At 38.5% G+C, this 18,996-nt stretch overlaps 1 protein-coding gene across 1 annotated transcript; it reads right to left on the bottom strand.

Moving 5' to 3' along the window:
- Positions 1–1,782: 1,782 nt before the first annotated feature.
- On the bottom strand, positions 1,783–18,610 carry LOC309492414 (uncharacterized protein). Its single transcript, XM_082161378.1, has 6 exons — positions 17,882–18,610; positions 17,228–17,343; positions 10,827–10,922; positions 10,145–10,240; positions 5,782–9,628; positions 1,783–4,624 (listed from the first exon to the last, which is right to left on the bottom strand). The coding sequence occupies exons 2-5, from the start codon at positions 17,300–17,302 to the stop codon at positions 9,521–9,523; spliced, it is 375 nt and encodes a 124-aa protein (XP_082017504.1). The 5' UTR covers positions 17,303–17,343; positions 17,882–18,610; the 3' UTR covers positions 1,783–4,624; positions 5,782–9,520.
- Positions 18,611–18,996: the final 386 nt, after the last annotated feature.

Below are 18,996 nucleotides of genomic sequence, written 5' to 3'. Positions count from 1 at the left end.
AGTTTCTATAGACCAGATAACATTGTATTGTTAAGGGATTTGAATATAGTCAACATGCATGGACAGAAGCTGTGGACAGATTGCAATCAATCATCATATTCTGGTGGAAGCTGTTGTCACTAGACTGTCATTCAAATGAACTGAAATTGATGGCACTGTGGGTTTGTGCCTCTAGTAAAGCTCCCTGTTTCCACCAGACCACATGTTGACAAAGGTGACTGTAATGACTTGATAGAATAATTGTGGTAATGAAAACTATAATGCTAAAATCCATCAATCTATCTTTACACACACACACACACACACACACACACACACACACACACACACACACACACACACACACACACACACACACACACGTAGTGTTTTCATTTTTTATGGGGACTTTCCATAGACATAATGATTTTTATACTGTACAAACTGTATATTCTATTCCCTTACACTAACCCTACCCCTAAACCTACCCATCACAGAAAACTTTCTGCAATTTCACATTTTCGAAAAAACATCACTTTTTCCTCATGGGGACCAAAAAATGTCCCCACACGAACAAGGATTTCGGATATTGCCATCCTTGTGGGGACATTTTGTCCCCACAACGTGATGATTACCAACTCACACACACACACACACACACACACATACTTGTTTTTCTACCATTAGGGGGACCACCGTTTTTTGCCCACTTGTGGGGTCCACCACTTCCAGTGGTTCTACAGACTTGTAAAAAATCAAGCAAGATAACAAAAAATTCCTAATAAGAAATATCACTTCAATATACCAAAATTCAAACAAAATTGTTTGCACATGCGTTTTTGTGTCACTTGTGGGGCCCGGATCTAACTTTTAGGAGTTGTGGGGTCCACTTTCACAGATACACACACATTTCTAATCTTTATATCTTAGAAGGGACCAATACACACACATTTCTAATCTTTATATCTTAGAAGGGACCAAAGTCACTATCTGTAAAACATCAACTACTTCTATTATTTGCCCTTGATTACCATATAAACTTTCTTATATTATAATGTATATTCCTCTAAATTAATCTGCACACATCTATATTGGCAAGGCAAGTTTATTTATATAGCATAGAAGTGCTTTACATAGAAATTAAAATAATAATAGAATAAAGAAATAAGAATAATTAAAACAGTTTAGAAAAATTAAATACAGTACAGTACAAACAGTCGGACGAACAGCGGCACAGTGCTCATTCAGTAAATGCATAGCTAAACAGAAGTGTTTTGAGTCTGGATTTAAATGTGACCACTGTAGGAGCACATCTGATCTCCTCTAGAAGCTGGTTCCAGCTGTGGCTGGCATAATAGCTAAAAGCAGATTCGCCATGCTTAGAGTGAACCCTTGGTATATATCAGTTTAGCCATTAACATGGCATAAAAAGCCAATCCAGAGACTTTTCTAAATCAATGAGCCCTCAAATTTTGGTCACCGCCTGACCTGCTTCAGTCTGCAGGACACCAACTGTACTTTGTCTGCATTGTATTGGTCATTGAATGAACTGTGCGGTTTTGCTGAAGGGGATCTTGTTTGTCCCATGGTTATTTTTCTTTTATTTCTAATGAAGTTGTGTTCCTAGCCAGTCATGTTCACTGCAGCCTAAGATAATATACTCCTAAATTGAGGACTTCACATGAAAACTCCCTATTCATCTGATGCATAAAGACTTTAAGACCCTGTGGAATTATAGCACTAATACCGTGAGTAATTTTTACACTAAACACTGGATTAAAAAACAACAACTTTACAACATGATTTGTCCTCAATGAAAATGTATTTGGTAATACACAATGGCCAGTTCCATACAAAAAGAGGTTAGACAACATTTTACATTTCAAATGGGTAAAAAAATAAAGCTTTTGGTCAATGTAACAGTAATAAACATGCTATAAGAAACTCATGGCATTACAATGCATGAGTCAACAGTCTGATTTTTGGTATAAAACATTTAAAATTAAAAAAGACATTTGAATGGATCTACCAGTCTACTTTATAATATAAGACAACAAAGAACTTTAAAGGGTTAGTTCCCCCAAAAATGAACATTCTGCCTTCATTCACTCACCATCAAGGCATTCTAAACCCATAAGAAACTTGTTCATCTTCAGAACACAACTGAAGATATTTGAATGAAACCTGAGAGATTTCCATCTTTCCATTTAAAAACTGTTCATCCAAAACTTTCAAACATTCATAAAGAAAAAAGTTATCCATGTGACTCCAGAGGTTTAATCCCAATTTTATGGAGCAATGTCAATGTTTCGTGTGCCAAAAAAAAAACAAAAAAAAAAACAAAAAAAAAAAAGATCTGTCTTCACTTCCACAGATCAACACATGAATCTTACTCATGAACACAAATTGGAGCTAAACTCTGCAGGACGGTGGCCCTCGAGGACCAGGGTTGAGAACAATCAACACTGCAATTTCATGTTGTGCAAGAGATCAGCAATAACATATTTTGTAAACGGGGAACAGCGACAAATAACAAACAAGAAAAATCGTATATGAGGTGAAGAATCATTAGTAACCAGGAAAAATTTTGTATAATTGTGTGTGCTGCAGCGATGCAAAAGTCCAGTTCACAGTTATTGCATTTGTGGATGATGTATTACGTGAGATCAACAACAGCACAAAAACAGGGCAAAACGATATACAACAAACAAGGAAAAGGGCATATGAGGCAAAGAATCCCTTTTAACCAGAAAATGTGTATAATTGTGTGTGCTGCATCAATGCAAAGTCCAGTTTACAGTTGTTGCAATTGTTGGATCAAAGAACTCATAAAGCCTGAAAAGTAGTCATGTCTCGGGCTGCAAGATGCCTAGCTGGACTCAATGATGAAACTGGCAAATATAAACGTCCGTCTCTTGCTCGCAAAGTTGGACATGGCTTGCATGCTTTAGCCATGTTTATCAAATCTGAAGGATTGAAGATGAAAGATCAACAGACTGCCAAAGATGCTGAGGAATGTGCACTGCTATACCAAGAAAGTAGGAAATTTGACATTGCAAGTCAAGCGCTAACTCAGCTTAACCAGACCAAGTGGAATTCTCCTCAGATTCTACCATTCACACAGGATGTCCACAGACTGCATTGCTATTTGTCTGAGAAACAGCAGAAGCAATTGAATGCCCTGCAAGAAGAGCCTTCTCCCTTGAACTGGAAGGACGTTGCTAAAGTGACCCTGGCGCAAGTTATCCTCTTCAACCGACGCAGAGCAGAAGGATACATCAGAAACACACGAAGATGTTAACCTAGCACTTACAGCACTGGAGCAGAAGCTTTGCAAACATTTTGTTCGGATTGCCATAGTAGGAAAGAGAGGGAGGAAAGTTCCTGTTCTCCTTACCCCGGTCATGAGAGAATCGCTCGATACTCTGAAAAGCGAGAAGAATGTGGAGTACTGAGTGAAAACGGATACTTGTTTGCATTGCCGCTCTCTGTCCATTACTTGAGGGGTTCCGATTGCATTAGGCAGTTTGTGAATGAATGTGATGATATCAAACATCCCAAAGCGCTAACCTCAACAAAACTTAGGAAACACATTGCTACTCTGTCGACTGTTCTGAATCTCAAGACTACAGAACAGGGACGGCTAGGAGAATACAAGGGGAAGAATCTGGATGAAATTCAGCTTGATGTGACTGGTATTGATATAGAAGTCTTTTTTATTATTAAGGAAAGTTAAAAAGCACAGCATTGTCCATTTATAAATCGTTCTCTTTTAGAATAGTAGATAGTATTTGATAAGTAATAGAATAGAATTGAATAGAACAGAGTAGAAGTATTTGACCTCAACATACTGAAGAAGAGGGCAGGTTTTATTGTTATAATGTGACTAACTAGACAATTTTAGTCTATTCAGCTATTTATGTAGTCATTTTGTATAATCTTGACAGATTGCAGTTTCACAACTCATTGAATCATTGAACAGAATCCCTATTAACCAGAAAATGTGTATAATTGTGTGTGCTGCATCAATGCAAAGTCCAGTTCACTGTTATTGTAATTGTTGTATAATGTTAAGTAAGTGGATTAAGTGAAAGTGCATTCACCTAACTTCATAAAATTGGTATTAAACCACATGGATTACTACTACTTTATAAATGTTCTGAAGCTTGAAAGTTTAGGGTGAGGTTGAAGTTTAGGATGAACAATGGAGGGACAGAAATATCTCGTTTCATTCAAAATATTTTCATCTGTGTTCCAAAGATGAACAAATTTCTTATGGGTTTGGAATAACAAAGGAGAGTAAATGACAACTAACCCTTTAAGAGGATAATACAATGAAAAACTAAATGTCAACTTTGTTGAAAACACTTAGAACACATGTCCCGATGTGAATGCTAGTGGGAAGGCATCCAATACGTTGAGATACCTGTATTTCCCCGTACTTTCCTTCTTATGGCAGAAATACGATTTTTGATGAAGTATTTGACCGCCTTCCAGTCTCGATTTCCTAAAGCTTGAGCTTCTGCATCAACGCAGCGCTGACAGTCCTTTTTCCCTGGAACTTGGCTCCTCACAATGAATTTCCTTAGGTGCCTTTCTACTGCCGCACATTCATCTGTTGTCCAGCTTCTTTTGGCAGCAGTTTCTTTACCCAAGTATACAAAAAAATAACATGTTATTAAGTTTAGGTTAATGTCTTAAGTTTAGGATTTTTAAACCTTAATCTGAACTGAAAGACTATTGGATTGATCACACAGGCCATTCATTGCCATATTGACTTGGTTCAGAGACTAAAAATACACTTTTAGTTTGTTTCTGAATAAAACTTTTGACTAATAATAATAATAATAATAATAATAAAGCAGTGCAATCCAGTAAAATGTGTGGTAGCACTTTATTTTGATGGTCCCCTTTAGACATTCTGTTAACTGAGTAACAATGCACCTACATGTCAACTAACTCTCATTACAGCATTAGTAGACCGTCTACTTAAAGTACTTTATACAATTTTGGCAAATGTACTTTGTTTTATGGACATTTTTATTTTAAAAACAAGACAAGGATTATTAGCAATGACTTTTACAGTCCGCATCTCATATTTTACGTATTGTCCTGTTAAACATGGCAGTCTCACATCGATGGGAATATGCATATGGAAATTATATGCAGATGAATGTATTAAAACTTTTGTGCGAACGCAAAATCTTCCCTTTGTGCATCCCACACTTTTAGAATGAAATCTAAGCAAAGTGTTATACATTTACATAGTACAATTTTCCTTTTGATCATATAATGAAAATGTTTAACCCAAAAATTCTGTCATCATTTACTCACCCACATGTTGTTCCAAACCTGTATGAGTTTCTTTCTTCTGAACACAGAAGACATTTTAAAGAATGTGGGTAACCAGAGAGTTGACGGCACCACTGACGTTCAAATTAGGAAAAAAATACTATAGAAGTCAGTGGTGCCATCAATTGTCTGGTTACCCCCATTCTTTAAAATGTCTTCTGTGTTCAGCAGAAGAAAAACTCATACAGGTTTGGAACAACATGAAGGTGAGTAAATGACAATAAAAATTTTGGGGTAAAGTATCCCTTTAAACCTTACGCTCAATAATTCTGTTTGAGGTTGTAAACCAAATATAATCAGAATATTAGACTGTGTAAACATACCTATTGTGACAGCTATCAATGTACAGTGATCAAGAGTAAAGATTTGATCAAATAATATAATTCAGAATAAAGCTTGTGTCTTCAAGACGAACGGGACAATCAATCTACTTAACATTTCTAAGCTCACCTCTCTTTTTTGCCGACTTTCTCTGGTATTGGGAATGCAGCGTGGAAGTAGGTTCTTGTGTGGATGTCACACTGTCCTCAACTTCAGTCTCCTGTGCTTCTGGAATAAAGTCATCTGAGTGCAAAGAAAAAAAAAAGTTTATTAAAGAAAGATAAATCAAAATGTAAGCAACACTGACTGGATTAGGATCTATCATGCATAACATTTGTGTCATGGTGACCAAGAGCAATGATCAACAGTACAAGTTTATAAATATTCAGTATACGGCACGAGTCTTGCAGATGATATGTATTGTGAAAAGCGCTATACAAATAAACAAATCGAATTGAACAAATTTCACATGGTTCCATAATTCTACAATACAGTGGTAGAGAGAGCCGGGTTTAATCATACTTGCACTCACACTGGGAGCACAATTTAAATGTATGCCCTTGGCAGATACTTTCTCCCCAAAGCAACTTACAGAACACATTACAGTGGCAATAGCCCTGAAGCAATGGGATGAGAACGTTGAGGAGATCGTCTACCTTTGGATCGTCTACTATACCTGTGGTGTAGCTTACTGTACCACACAATTAACTGGAAACAATGTCAAACATTCCCCACATGCAACAGGCAGCATGTCTAAAACATGTCAACTATAAATTAACTAAAAGGTTATATTAATGCAACAACCAAATATGTGGAATCCCATAAATATTGTGCAATAACATCTACATTTAATTGTCTAATTTAATTGAGATATCTTTCATAACCAAATTTTTCTTGTGAACACCCATCCATGTCAACAGTCTCTAAAACGGCAAGTAATAGAATATGAATGAGTTGTAAAACTGAAACTGCAATCTGTCAAGAGTATACAAAATGACTATAACAATAAAACCTGCCCTCTTCTTCAGTATGTTGAGGTCAAAAATTTCTACTCTGTTCTATTCAATTATATTCTATTACTTATCAAATACTATCTACTGTTCTAAAAGAGAACGATTTATAGATGGACAATGCTGTGCTTTTTAACTTTCCTTAGAGAAAAAAAAAAAAGACTTAATACTAGTCACATCGCGATCATCGTTTTCATGATTGATCGTCGCTGTCATTTGCGAGTACTCAGAGTCCATCCCTACCACGCACACCTACCTATTACGCAATCGCCACGGACCAACGGTAGTACGATGGTGTTTACCAGCCCGAGCAAACTTTTCTGGAAAGTTCGCTTTGAAATCCCAAAACAAACTTTGTTATGGCCTGATTTTGTTGAATGACGTCACAGTTCGTTATTCGATTTCGCTTGAAGTATATCGGGCCTTAAGGAGAAATGACTGATAAGACAATGATGAAGTAGCTGGTACGCAACAGATCCTAAGCATCATTGACATATCTTATCTTGCCGATGCTCCATATAGACAGTAAGAGCATACACTCATCTTTTCTAGAGGTAACAGCAAGTGTCACAGCAACAAATACGATGTTGCAATGCATTCCATCCAAAATACTCATTCTGAACATGCAGCAGCTTGATCAGTGTTGAATTACACCTGCAATTACACTAGTTTAAATATTGACAGGTGTTGTCCCAATGATGTAAAATCACTAAGAGTGAGATCCATACGTGAGGGCCCCATAAGGCCTAGACTGGAAATGTGTGTGTATGTGGGGGCCCCATAAGGCCTAGACTGGAAATGTGTGTGTATGTGGGGGCCCCATAAGGCCTAGACTGGAATGGTATGTGTGTGAGCTTAACTGTGAATTCATTCGTTTGAGGGCAGGGCCCCATAAGGCCTATACTAGAAATGCGTGTGAGGGCCCCATAAGGCCTAGGCTAGAAATGTGTGTGTGTGAGCGCTTGACATGTAGAGCATGAGGGCAAGACTAGAATAGATTGTGATGACAGAGTCGACATTACTACTTTACCTGCGTGACGACAGCATCTTTGTTGGAGGCATCATGGGAAGAGTGATCTGTTAGGGATGTTTTGGTCTCTAGAACAGAAGTCTGCTGCTTTGGCTCCTGGAAATTAGACAAAAAAAACAACAGAAACCAAAGTTAACAAAAGTTAGCTCATGTGAAAACAGTTTCTCATCTAGCACAGCTGAAATATAAGAGCATACACTCATGTTTTCTAGAGGTAACAGCAAGTGTCACAGCAACAAATAAGTTGTTGCAATGCATTCCATCCAAAATACTCATTCTGAACATGCAGCAGCTTGATCAGTGTTGAATTACACCTGCAATTACACTACTTTAAATATTGACAGGTGTTGTCCCAATGATGTAAAATCACTAAGAGTGAGATCCATACGTCAGGGCCCCATAAGGCCTAGACTGGAAATGTGTGTGTGTGTGTGAGGGCCCCATAAGGCCTAGACTGGAATTGTGTGTGTGTGAGCTTAACTGTGAATTCATTCATTTGAGGGAAGGGCCCCATAAGGCCTAGACTGGAAACGTGTGTGTGTGTGAGCGCTTGACATGCAGCATGAGGGCAAGACTAGAATAGATTGTGATGACAGTCGACATTACTCCTTTACCTGCGTGACGACAGCATCTTTGTTGGAGGCATCATGGGAAGAGTGATCTGTTAGGGATGTTTTGGTCTCTATAACAGAAATCTGTTGCTTTGGCTCCTGGAAATCAGACAAAAAACAACAGAAACCAAAGGTAACAAAAGTTAGCTCATGTGAAAACAGTTTCTCATCTAGCACAGCTGAAATATAAGAGCATACATTTGTCTTTTCTAGAGGTAACAGCAAGTGTCACAGCAACAAATAATATGTTGCAATGCATTACATCCAAAATACTCATTCTGAACATGCAGCAGCTTGATCAGTGTTGAATTACACCTGCAATTACACTACTTTAAATATTGACAGGTGTTGTCCCAATGATGTAAAATCACTAAGAGTGAGATCCATACGTCAGGGCCCCATATGGCCTAGACTGGAAATGTGTGTGTGTGTGTGGGGGGGCCCCATAAGGCCTAGACTGGAAATGTGTGTGTGTGTGAGCTTAACTGTGAATTCATTCATTTGAGGGAAGGGCCCCATAAGGCCTAGACTGGAAACGTGTGTGTGAGTGCTTGACATGCAGCATGAGGGCAAGACTAGAATAGATTGGGATGACAGTCAACATTACTCCTTTACCTGCGTGACGACAGCATCTTTGTTGGAGGCATCATGGGAAGAGTGATCTGTTAGGGATGTTTTGGTCTCTATAACAGAAGTCTGTTGCTTTGGCTCCTGGAAATCAGACAAAAAACAACAGAAACCAAAGGTAACAAAAGTTAGCTCATGTGAAAACAGTTTCTCATCTAGCACAGCTGAAATATAAGAGCATACATTTGTCTTTTCTAGAGGTAACAGCAAGTGTCACAGCAACAAATAAGATGTTGCAATGCATTACATCCAAAATACTCATTCTGAACATGCAGCAGCTTGATCAGTGTTGAATTACACCTGCAATTACACTACTTTAAATATTGACAGGTGTTGTCCCAATGATGTAAAATCACTAAGAGTGAGATCCATACGTCAGGGCCCCATATGGCCTAGACTGGAAATGTGTGTGTGTGTGGGGGGGCCCCATAAGGCCTAGACTGGAAATGTGTGTGTGTGTGAGCTTAACTGTGAATTCATTCATTTGAGGGAAGGGCCCCATAAGGCCTAGACTGGAAACGTGTGTGTGTGTGAGCGCTTGACATGCAGCATGAGGGCAAGACTAGAATAGATTGTGATGACAGTCAACATTACTCCTTTACCTGCGTGACGACAGCATCTTTGTTGGAGGCATCATGGGAAGAGTGATCTGTTAGGGATGTTTTGGTCTCTATAACAGAAGTCTGTTGCTTTGGCTCCTGGAAATCAGACAAAAAACAACAGAAACCAAAGGTAACAAAAGTTAGCTCATGTGAAAACAGTTTCTCATCTAGCACAGCTGAAATATAAGAGCATACATTTGTCTTTTCTAGAGGTAACAGCAAGTGTCACAGCAACAAATAAGATGTTGCAATGCATTACATCCAAAATACTCATTCTGAACATGCAGCAGCTTGATCAGTGTTGAATTACACCTGCAATTACACTACTTTAAATATTGACAGGTGTTGTCCCAATGATGTAAAATCACTAAGAGTGAGATCCATACGTCAGGGCCCCATATGGCCTAGACTGGAAATGTGTGTGTGTGTGTGGGGGGGCCCCATAAGGCCTAGACTGGAAATGTGTGTGTGTGTGAGCTTAACTGTGAATTCATTCATTTGAGGGAAGGGCCCCATAAGGCCTAGACTGGAAACGTGTGTGTGAGTGCTTGACATGCAGCATGAGGGCAAGACTAGAATAGATTGGGATGACAGTCAACATTACTCCTTTACCTGCGTGACGACAGCATCTTTGTTGGAGGCATCATGGGAAGAGTGATCTGTTAGGGATGTTTTGGTCTCTATAACAGAAGTCTGTTGCTTTGGCTCCTGGAAATCAGACAAAAAACAACAGAAACCAAAGGTAACAAAAGTTAGCTCATGTGAAAACAGTTTCTCATCTAGCACAGCTGAAATATAAGAGCATACATTTGTCTTTTCTAGAGGTAACAGCAAGTGTCACAGCAACAAATAAGATGTTGCAATGCATTACATCCAAAATACTCATTCTGAACATGCAGCAGCTTGATCAGTGTTGAATTACACCTGCAATTACACTACTTTAAATATTGACAGGTGTTGTCCCAATGATGTAAAATCACTAAGAGTGAGATCCATACGTCAGGGCCCCATATGGCCTAGACTGGAAATGTGTGTGTGTGTGAGCTTAACTGAATTCATTCATTTGAGGGGAGGGCCCCATAAGGCCTAGACTAGAAATGTGTGTGTGTGTGAGGGCCCCATAAGGCCTAGACTGGAATGGTGTGTGTGTGTGAGCTTAACTGTGAATTCATTCATTTGAGGGGAGGGCCCCATAAGGCCTAGACTAGAAATGTGTGTGTGTGAGCGCTTGACATGCAGCATGAGGGCAAGACTAGAATAGATTGTGATGACAGAGTCGACATTATTCCTTTACCTGCGTGACAAAAGCATATTTGATGGAGGCATCATGGGAAGAGTGATCTGTTAGGGATGTTTTGGTCTCTAGAACAGAAGTCTGCTGCTTTGGCTCCTGGAAATCAGACAAAAAGTTCTAAGAAACAGATCATGCATATATGAGATCACATAGCTATGCATAGATAATCATTTTTTACATACATTTAAGATGAATGTGTGTATTTAATGGGTAAAGCGCAGAAGAACTGAAGCGGATGCTTGAGCGCTGACTAGGGCTGAACGATTTTGGAAAATAATCTAATTGCGATTATTTTTACCAATATTGCGATTGCGATTTAATATGCGATTATTTTTAAGCTCTTTATCTTTTCTATTATTTCAACAAAAACAAGCAATACATCACTGTAAAATAGGATGGGAATCTTTTTTTTTTATAAAACTTAAAATATTTATAATTATAAGTACTTTTAAAAAGAAATACACATTAAAAAAAACTAAATAATACAACTATATGTTAAGAATTTTAACTAATATAGCTCCAAAACATAAAAGCAAATCAAATAAAAACATTAAAAACATTACAAGCAATAAACAATGAGTGCTTTCAGTATTTAAGGGTAGGCTGTCTGAACGTTTTCATCTCTTTTGAAATATAAGATGTGGTTTGTCCTGTCTGTTAAAATAACTTAACTGCGTTTACATTAATTTCGCGTCATAAAAGCATTTTGAGATGCAAGTACATTTCACCACGTAGACGGAGTCGCTCACAGCCGCATGCTCAAGCGCTCTTCGCAAAGCGCGCGTGAGTATTTGAAACTGAAAGCAGCTTCTGTCAGTGATTTTCATATTTTTAATATATAAGCCAACTGTATTCCAAAAGACATATGATGCCTTCGTAGAGCATTTGTAAGGAAAATACCGGCGCCGGCGGGCGAGACTACAAGAGTAACATCAAGCAAAGCACGCGTGATGCGTATCTTATAGCGCATCTTGTGCAATGCAGCCCGCGAATGTCCTTGTAATTCGCTTCAACTTCTCCGAACTTTATGAAAGATTATTTTTCGGAAGGTTCGAGTGGTGTCGTGTGTGCGTGTGTGTGAGACAGAGGAATTAGAAGCAAGCAGAATATTGTTGTTTATAAAGCACACGCAGCGTCATCACGTAGGCTATCTGTGTTTAAAACTAAGATCAGACTCTATTCTGAATTATCTGAATAGATACAAAATCGTTGGAGAGAATCTATAACACAATATCACATAAATTAAACACAAACTGTTCTTTCCTGTAGCCTATGCCAGGTCTATGTGTAGCGTGCCAAGTTGATGCTTCCTCCGTAGGCGTAGTGCAGACTGCTTTACTGCTGACGCGTGTCACGTGACCAAAGTTTAATCGCAGCTTTTGCGGTTAAATCGCGTTTCATCATATCGCGATATTATCGTAAATGCAATTAATCGTTCAGCCCTAGCGCTGACAGAAGACTTTTCAGTACACACGCTTCGATTGTGTGCACACAGAGGGCTGCCTGTCATGGTTCATTGCAATTTAGCATTTTAAGATCTTTGAAACTTTGATTTAAGACATTGAAATGCTAATTAAGGCATTATTTGTACATTAACAAATTAAAAACTTAAAGATTGGCAGACATCCTGATAATCAACAGAAGTTGGAGCTATGATTCATAGGGGTGGAGCGGTACATGTATTCGTATTTAGGGATGGGGCCGATCCGATCCAGTATCGGTATCGGGACCGATACCAGCGTAATTCACGCATCGGATTTTCCCGATCCAACCTGCGGAGATATCCGATATCCATGAGTCATGTCTGCACTTTAACGTTGTCTGCTGAAATGACTCCAAAAGTGATTCCCGCCAGCTAGTCTGCTAGCTTTGGATTTGGATTTCCCGAACGGAGGCGCAGCTCAATGAGACACAGCGTTATGAGACACGCCCCCGCTCAGGAAATCCATTCCGCAGTTTGCGGTTAGCCAACATGTCCGCTGTGTGGAAATACTTCACACTGGAAACACCGCAGAGCAAGACAGCATCAGACAATTAATACGAGTCGAGTCTATTAAATGTATTTTTTTGAATGAATACTTGTTTGATACTCCATAAATACTTGTTTAGTTAATGGATGATTCACCATTTCTGAACGAATCTTTTGAATGAATGATTCTCGTTCCAGAGAAGGCAGACATGCTGATTTTTCTTCAAAAGAATTGCTGATTCTACATCTGATGATGTAACGTCTTTACTTCTGTTACATATTTTATGTTCATGTTTTTGCTTTTCATGATAATTCCTTAAAGTATTATAAATATAAATACTTTGCATTGTCACAGTTTTACTGGTAATAGCCTAAATGTGACAAGAATAAAAGGTAGAATTTTTACAAGTATTTGCTCTCTTTTTTCTCTCCAATAAATATTGAAATTGAAACCAAGAATCGTTAAGAACCGGATTCGATAAGCAGAACCGGAATGGTTAAAATTAAAACGATACCCAACCCTACGTCTGAGGCGAAATCCGCTTGTCTGTTTGCAAGATGGCTGATGTTGATCGAGCATTCATCGAGAGAGTTACCGCATCGGAACGAGGATCACCCTTTAGATAGTGTGTGTGTAAGATGTTTAACATTACACTTGCACTTTTCTTATATTTCAAGACTCAAGTATTTGACATTTTGGGAATGTAATAAATATTGACATGACAATCAATTTGAAACCCTTACAGTTGTATATTTGTTTTCAGAATGGGATTTTTCCTGTTAACAGGATTTCCTGTTTTTCTGACTTCCTTTTCTGACCTTATACTTCTCAAGTTGCCTTTTGGGACATACATGCGTATACGTACATATCACACTTGCCTGTTGAGAGAAGTTTATTTCAGCATCATATAAAATAAACAATAATGATAATAATAATAATAATAATAATAATAATAATATTAAAGCAAACACAGCTCTGGTATCGGAATAGTATCGGTATCGGCCGATATCCAAATTCAGGTATCGGGATCAGATCGGAAGTGAAAAAATGTGGATCGGTGCATCCCTAGAACCAAATCGGTACGGGTGTCATGGTTCGGTGCATGAATTTACACACAGAATACACAGTATAAAAATAAATAAAACTCGCGTTCAAATGAATTAATGTAATGCAGAACTACTGTTAGATACGCAGGTTCTTTAGGGACACCTAATCTGTAGCCCCGCCTTAGGCTAGGTTTGTTTATACTTTCGCGAGCCTCCGCTGACCGCGCGCGCGCGCCTCCCCAAATGGACGAGGCATTTATACTTTGCGTTCGCCGGTGTACTATTCTTTGAAATGACAGGGTGCGACTCGGTGTAACTGTCCATCAGGAATCAGCGGTGAGAAATAAGGTACACTAGTGAATGTTTATTTTAGTAGCCTACAACAACACCTTTAGTACACCAAAACCACACTACAAAAGAATCGTGTAAAGCAGGAAACCAGATTATTCCGTGACATTAGAAGAAAATGGATATGAGAACGTAACCTACAACTAAATTAACGTTATCTTACATAATTTCTAAACATTTGTATTTAGTTTTGTGAACCTTTTTATAAAACATGGCTATTTATTTTTATTTAAAGGGCTTATGTCTGCTATTTTGTTAATGTACATTAAGCAACTCATTTAGATGCAAGAACTGGCTGCCGGTGCTGTGAGATGTACATGCTTGGCCAGATTCGGCTCGAAGTTGTGCGTCTTCGGATGCGGAGCCGTGCACACTAAAAAACCGTGCACTGCACACCGCCACGCAAAATTAGGGCTGTCGCGGTGAAGGATTTTCCCTTGCGGTAATTTTCAGTGGGCCAATAGCGCGATATGCGGTTTTACCGCATTTATTAATTTATTTAGATGTATTTGTTGCTATATAAATAAGTGTCACGATGTGGTCAGTATGCACAAAAGCGAGAACATTTTAAGTAAACAACAAACCGAAACTAAAAAGCGTCTCTGCGCATTGAAAGCCTGTCACTCAGCGCGCAGTTGTTACGGCAACGGACTGTCGTTGAGTGAGTCATTAAACCATTCATTCAACAACACGTTCAAAAACGCTGATTGATTCATTAAAAGATAGTAATGAAACAAGGTTAATTATTTTTAACTTTGAGCTCCACTTTTCAAGGCTCAGCTGACCAGCAATGCGTCGCATGGGAAATGCTGAAGCTTCATAGAGATAAATGGCATTGATTCAATGCGTGACTCACTGAGTTTTGTTTCCCGCGACCGCGAGTTCCTCGCGCTGTGGATGCTGACCAGCGATGTCGCTGATGCCATTCATGGTAAATACCCTTTATTTTAAACGTTCAAAGGATGACAGGACAAATATTTAACTTTCCTTGGACACGGCAACCTTTTCACGAATATGACTTGACCTCAAAGACAGACGCAGGTAATCGCACGCGCTCAGTCGATCTCTCTCATTCACTGTCCGTTTAGGCTTAAGTGCAACTCCACGAAGCCTCTGTACAAATCACCACGATAAAACCATGATCACCATGTCTTATTATCATTATTAACTTATTTAACATTCAATACACATGCACAAAGTTCAAATCAAGAAGGGTGTAGCCTTATGAAAAAAGAAAACGCAAATATCGCGGTTGCTGTGGTTACTTGAATTCCTCTGCGGTTGGCTTGTCAGTAGAGCGGTAATACAATATTGCAGTTATCGTGATAGCCCTACGCGAAATGTGGCCTTGCACACTAGGGCTGCAACAACTAATCGATAATAATCGATTATGAAAATCGTTGTCAACGAATGTCATTGTCGATTAGTTGGTCTGCTCACGTCACGGGGAGCGTTACTGATGACGTCCCTTTCATGACAACGCAGTCACGCGAAATGGCAGAGAGTAATCGGAGAGAAACATCAGCACGGCAAGCAAAAACTGTATATTCTCATTATATGATGATGTGAAAATGGTATAGTCTAGTTTAATTCAATACTACAGTGTAAACAGCTTTGTTTACTAACTTCGGGACAGTCACACTAGATCTATTTTGTATCGAGCATCAGGTTGCGCAATCAGTTCGCTCGCAACATAAGTGATGGATTAAAATAGCGCTACCGCATAAATAGGTTAAATTAAATGGTATTTACAAAGTGAAGCACTAAATATAAAGGCAGTTAATAACAGCAGCAGTAAAATATTGTTTTTTAGTCACTGTAGTCAGTGGTTTTCAGCGAATGCTTGTGCAGTAATACATCATTTTTCCTGTACTTTTAATCAAGCCTGTTGTCAGCTGCGTACCTCCATTCCGCTCTCTTTTTATAGCATTTGTCTACTACTATGTAAGGGATAATCCCGCTTATTACATGGCTACCCACCAAATAAATCAATAATTTTACACAAAATATTGATTTAAAAAGGAGTTTATTGATTTAAAAATGATTGTATTGCTTCCGCTAAAGAAAATACTCCGTTCCGTCTCTACGGTTAGAATCCTGCGTCCATAGCAACGCTCTGTTTTTCTGGTGTGTTATACTTCGCAGCGGTCTGTTATCAAGAAATAACAGATCGCATTCTACATTGGAATTCAAAATCTGCTGCTTAATATCTTATTACAAACATGTTTGTGTCCTAATTTCATAATGTGAAGTTTATATGAGCAGCGCAACTCAATATTTTGTTTTGTTTATTTATATTTTGGATATTTAAAGAAGTTTTACTGTTTAAAAACTGGACAAACTTTTGTGTTTGGGGTTTAAAATGTAAAAATTAAAGATTATATTAGTAAAACTCAATGTGTGGCTTTTGCACTTTTTAAAGTACACTTTTACACATAAATACCCTGATTTAGGGTTTTATTTAGTTATAAACAAAAATCAAATTGAATTTAAAAAACCTATCCGATTAATCGATTAATCGAAAAAATAATCGTCCGATTAATCGATTATCAAAATAATCGTTAGTTGCAGCCCTATTGCACACCCAACGCGCACGACCGCCAACACCGCAATGACGACATTTTTGCCACGCGCCCTCGCATAAATAAGAGATGCTTTATTTTCAGTTTTATAGCTGATTGTCTTGTTTACATCTTACTTTACACACTTCAGGGCAGGCTGTTGCAGCTAGCTCAGGGGAGAGACCGTATGACACTATGGTACAGCCTCAGACATGCACAATAAAAAATTTCTGCATTTTTGTTTTGCTTTTCCCTCCATTGTACCGAACTCCTACCGAACCGTAATGTCTGAACCGAATCGTGACTTCTGTGTACTGTTCCACCCCTAATGATTCAGGTTATTAACACACAATGTGGACACTTTTACAAAACCAATGCTAATTTATCATTTTCCAACTACAAAGACATGGATTATCATGTAAGCGTATGCAAACGATCAGTACTAAGAAATTAATGTGTAATATGCTGTCCCATACCTTTGTTACTATCGATAAATCATTCCGTAAACCCAGGTTTGTCCCTAAAAGACAGAATGTGTGTCCTGGCATCATCAACAGGCCTTATCCTCGTCTTCCTTTTCAACATTATGGTGCTGAAAATAATTACATACACAATAAAAATCAATTACATTATCATGGGGAAACAAAAAAAATAATTAAATCAAACAATTTCAAGTAATGTAACGTTAATATTCAGTGGTTTAAGATCTAAATGTAGCTTGCACAGGCCAGACAACAGATATAAAACAGAAACGATAATTAGATTATTCAGGCATATTGTAAATATTGTAAGATAGATCAATAAACAGTTAAGTTAGTCTGTCAGCTGCACACGATCTGCAATCATGTCTGCTCAATTAAAATATAAGCGTCAAACCAATACATTAGTGGATTTTTGCAAAACTATAAAGCAAACGGAGTCAAATTATCATGTAATGCAATAAAATGCTTCTTACGCAGCCGCCATTATCAGCTATCGATCTATAAATAGCATCACCAGCTCATAACATTATCATCTATCGATCTGAATAAAATGCTACATCATTAACTATCATTTAACGTTAGTTGCGCTACGAAATTGAGTAAGAATTGAAACGAATATCATGTACAAAGTCAAATAACTTCACTTACCTCTTTCTCACATGAAGAGAGTGTGTTCAGAGTCGAAGCGCGTGGAACTTCCGGTTTAAAATGCCGTCCTTGACCGTGTCCGTGGGCTTTTAGCAGCTAATGTTAGCCATCTGATTAAAACCTTAACGTTACTTCATTAAGCATTATTCTGTTCACACGACTAGAAATACACATGAAACTATATCAAATGTTTAGTTAAATACTATAGGATTACAGCAAATTATTGCTTAGTCTACATGAAGTGTTTCTTCCGTTGAAACAGAGTCAAAACATGAGGAATTAAAGATTACAACCCAGAAACAGTGTGCGTCAGTGCGTCAGTGCGTGAGTGCGTGGGCGCATCCAATAAAACTACACGGCTCCTCCCTCCCTCTCCGTGGGCCTTTCTCATTGGCTAAAGCCACACACACATCCGGGAGTGTGTATCTGCTGCAATACCACGTTCCCAGCTACAGGGGCGATAGAGAGCATACACACTTACACACTCAAAACTGGTTTTTATTACCTTGTGGGGAAAGTGAAAAAAAAGCATGAGGCATATCAGCAGAGGCTACTGAGGCAGTTTACGTTGAAATCGGTGTGGGGCCCACCATTTTGGGCCCCACAACGTTGTTGGACCCCATACCGTTGGTGTGCTCCCGGTGACTGGGACCCACAAAGTAAGAAATACAAGTACACACACACACACACACACACACACACACACACACACACACACACACACACACACACACACACCCAACCACACACACACACACTGTTGTGAGATCTGATATTATCTCATCTCCTGATTAGCTTCATAGTAATCAAAGTTATCTAGAATAGCCTTGTGCTGTCAGGTCAGGTTTACAAAGATAGTCTCCCTCGGCTTGTCTAATATATATCAGCAAATCTAGGAATATAATAACCTTACTGTGAAACAATACATTTCTACAAGTATGAGCCTATGGACCAAAAGTTATGCTTACCTTCCAGCAGTATCTTGTCCAAGGGCTTCTTGAAGAATAATCAATAGTGTAAACTCTAATTATAATGCTCTGTTGCTATTATTATAGAACTGTCTTGTGATGAGCTGAAGTACGAATAAACGGTACTTGTCTTTATAAAATAAAATT

The sequence above is a fragment of the Leuciscus leuciscus genome, assembly GCF_965113295.1.
Source record: "Leuciscus leuciscus genome assembly, chromosome: 2".
Taxonomy (NCBI): Eukaryota; Metazoa; Chordata; class Actinopteri; order Cypriniformes; family Leuciscidae; genus Leuciscus; species Leuciscus leuciscus.
Note: the sequence above shows the minus strand (reverse complement) of the source record. Positions and strands in the feature narration are given on the sequence as shown.

Coding starts and splice junctions, on each gene's coding strand:
- LOC309492414 (XM_082161378.1), bottom strand. CDS start 17,302: ATGATGCCAGGACACACATTCTGTCTTTTAGGGACAAACCTGGGTTTA. Junction 10,923..17,227: donor ATTTATCGATAGTAACAAAG/GTATGGGACAGC, acceptor TCTGATTTCCAG/GAGCCAAAGCAGCAGACTTC. Junction 10,241..10,826: donor AATATGCTTTTGTCACGCAG/GTAAAGGAATAA, acceptor TCTGATTTCCAG/GAGCCAAAGCAACAGACTTC.